Below are 2,162 nucleotides of genomic sequence, written 5' to 3'. Positions count from 1 at the left end.
GTGAGGGATTGCCTTAAAGTCATGAGTCGACGACATCAGGTGGTTTTCCTTAGAAAGAAAACTTTTGAATCAATTTGATCTGGTTGAATGTCTCTGTAAAGTTTCTTAAGATGACGTGTTGTGAATAGAAATAAACTGAATTGAGTTACAAACGACACAAATTTCAATTTTCAAAACAGTTTTTCTCTTTTTATAATCTTAGGATTCACATATGGTGAGAGGAACATATGACAAAAAAAAAAAGAATACAAAGAAAAAAACTCTGGGAGTTTTTTTTTAACCTAAACATTTTTAAATTATGTTCTACCAACTTTCCAAAGGAAGCTGCTGCCACTGAACTGCAGTGTTTCTCTGCTTTGCATTTGGACTTTAATGAAGACAGAAGACCTTTCTTCAACTTAACCATTTCTTGTTACTGACCGTCCAAAGATGCTCATTTCTGATTTCTCGCTTTAAACTGAAGCCATTAAACACTCCTGACAATAATCAAGGCTCAATGCAAATGTTAATAAAGTCAGTAAGCATTTTAAACCATCTATGGATTTGTCCTTTCAGGACCTTTCCTATAACAGAACCAGTCACATATTTAAATCCTCCCCAAAATGACCAGAGTTTAAACCAAACTTCTGAAATCTGTTAAAGAGACAATTAGAAAAGGGTGTTTAAGGCTGCAGGAGGAAACTAAAGCCAAGGTTTTTCTGTTTTTCGGTTCAGGAAAACAGAAAGGAAAGTAACCAGAAACAAAAGGCTTCAGTGAACGCACCACCAGTCAGTGGAACCTCTGGTACTGAAAACATCTGATGTATTTTTCTCCTGTCAGACAGACCAATTAGGGCTTTAGAATTCCTTCTTCAAAAGCATACATCTATTCATCCCTGTGGTAAAACGCCCCTTTAGGAGCTTAGAGTCTCTTTGAGGGGAATCTACAGCGGCTTTGCAGCAAATCTCATCTTTGTGCCTGCTCTGTGGCCCTCCGGCTCTGGGTGGATAGTCCTGAAGGTCAAGTTGATGCGTGGGCCTCGGTCATGGTACTCCTTTGCCACTTGATGCTGGTGAAGAGAAAGAGACTAATTAGTAAAGGACGTTGAACGTTTGGGCCATATGCTCACCTGCAGCATTTTCTCCTGAGTTGAAGCATGAGGAGCATTGGCAGCTGACCAGCAAATCTGAGGCTAAAATCTAGATGTTTAACATTTTTATTTTTGTTTAAAAAAAAAAATCTGCTTCATTTAAAAAAAACCTAAATCAAAGGTAGAATTAAATGGGAAAAAAATGTCATGCCTTAAATGTATTGAAAATGAATAAAACCAGAAATGTATTCCCCTGCTAGATTTAAGCAGATTATGCAACTAACTGGGTTCAAACTATTTCTAACCTTCCTGCTAACGCGTCCTTTACCATTTCATCCAGGGCTGTATCAATTAATCAGATTAATCAATTATTGAAATAATCATCAACTAATTTAGTAATCGATTAGTCAATAACGGGATTTTTGCATTATAATGTAAAAAAAATGTCAGTCAATATGCTCTATGCAGACCTCCTCTAGTTTTAGTTTCCCCTGGTTTAATTTAGAAAAAAAGGTTTTCTTTAAAGAACCTTTGGCTTTCTGATTATTAATCGAAAAAGAATCAACAGATTTAACTATTTGCACAATAATCGTTAGTTGCAGCGTTAATTTCAACTGTTTAATAAATATTTAAACATACATTTTTCTACGTGTGAAACCTTTATGATCTATTGAGTTCAGTTTTTGAAGGAAAAGTCCGGACAGCAAGGAATAATCAATGGATCATTATTTATACCTTAAACTAATATGTTTGCTTTTTAGAGCAAACATATTAGAGTTAACTCAATTTAGAGTTAATTAGTGAAAAAAATAAAAACAATTTTTGCCCAACTATAGTAACCCCTCCCTCCTGCCATCTTCCAGCAGTGACGTCACGGTGCGGTAAGCCTAGCGCCATTCTCCCCGCTTTACAAGCTAAATCAATGGGAACTACTAGACACATCTGCAATCAACAACAACTATTGAAGATTTCCAGAGGACTTCACCATTGAAATTCACCAGAGCTATAGTGAAAGCAAATGAAAAACCCGTAATATGTAGCCAACATTTGGAAGAAGAATGTTTTCAAGATGACTTGGATAATAGCGCGTTG

At 36.1% G+C, this 2,162-nt stretch overlaps 1 protein-coding gene across 1 annotated transcript in view; it reads right to left on the bottom strand.

Moving 5' to 3' along the window:
- Positions 1-254: 254 nt before the first annotated feature.
- Positions 255-2,162, bottom strand: part of alkbh3 (alkB homolog 3, alpha-ketoglutarate-dependent dioxygenase) — a 14,319-nt gene continuing 12,411 nt past the window's right edge. Inside the window, exon 10 of the mRNA XM_015386503.1 lies at positions 255-1,049. Coding sequence (XP_015241989.1) covers positions 924-1,049 — 126 coding nt within the window. The 3' untranslated portion in view covers positions 255-923. The remainder of the gene's footprint in view (positions 1,050-2,162) is intronic.

The sequence above is a fragment of the Cyprinodon variegatus genome, unplaced genomic scaffold, assembly GCF_000732505.1.
Source record: "Cyprinodon variegatus isolate N-32 unplaced genomic scaffold, C_variegatus-1.0 Scaffold370, whole genome shotgun sequence".
NCBI classification, from domain to species: Eukaryota; Metazoa; Chordata; class Actinopteri; order Cyprinodontiformes; family Cyprinodontidae; genus Cyprinodon; species Cyprinodon variegatus.
Note: the sequence above shows the minus strand (reverse complement) of the source record. Positions and strands in the feature narration are given on the sequence as shown.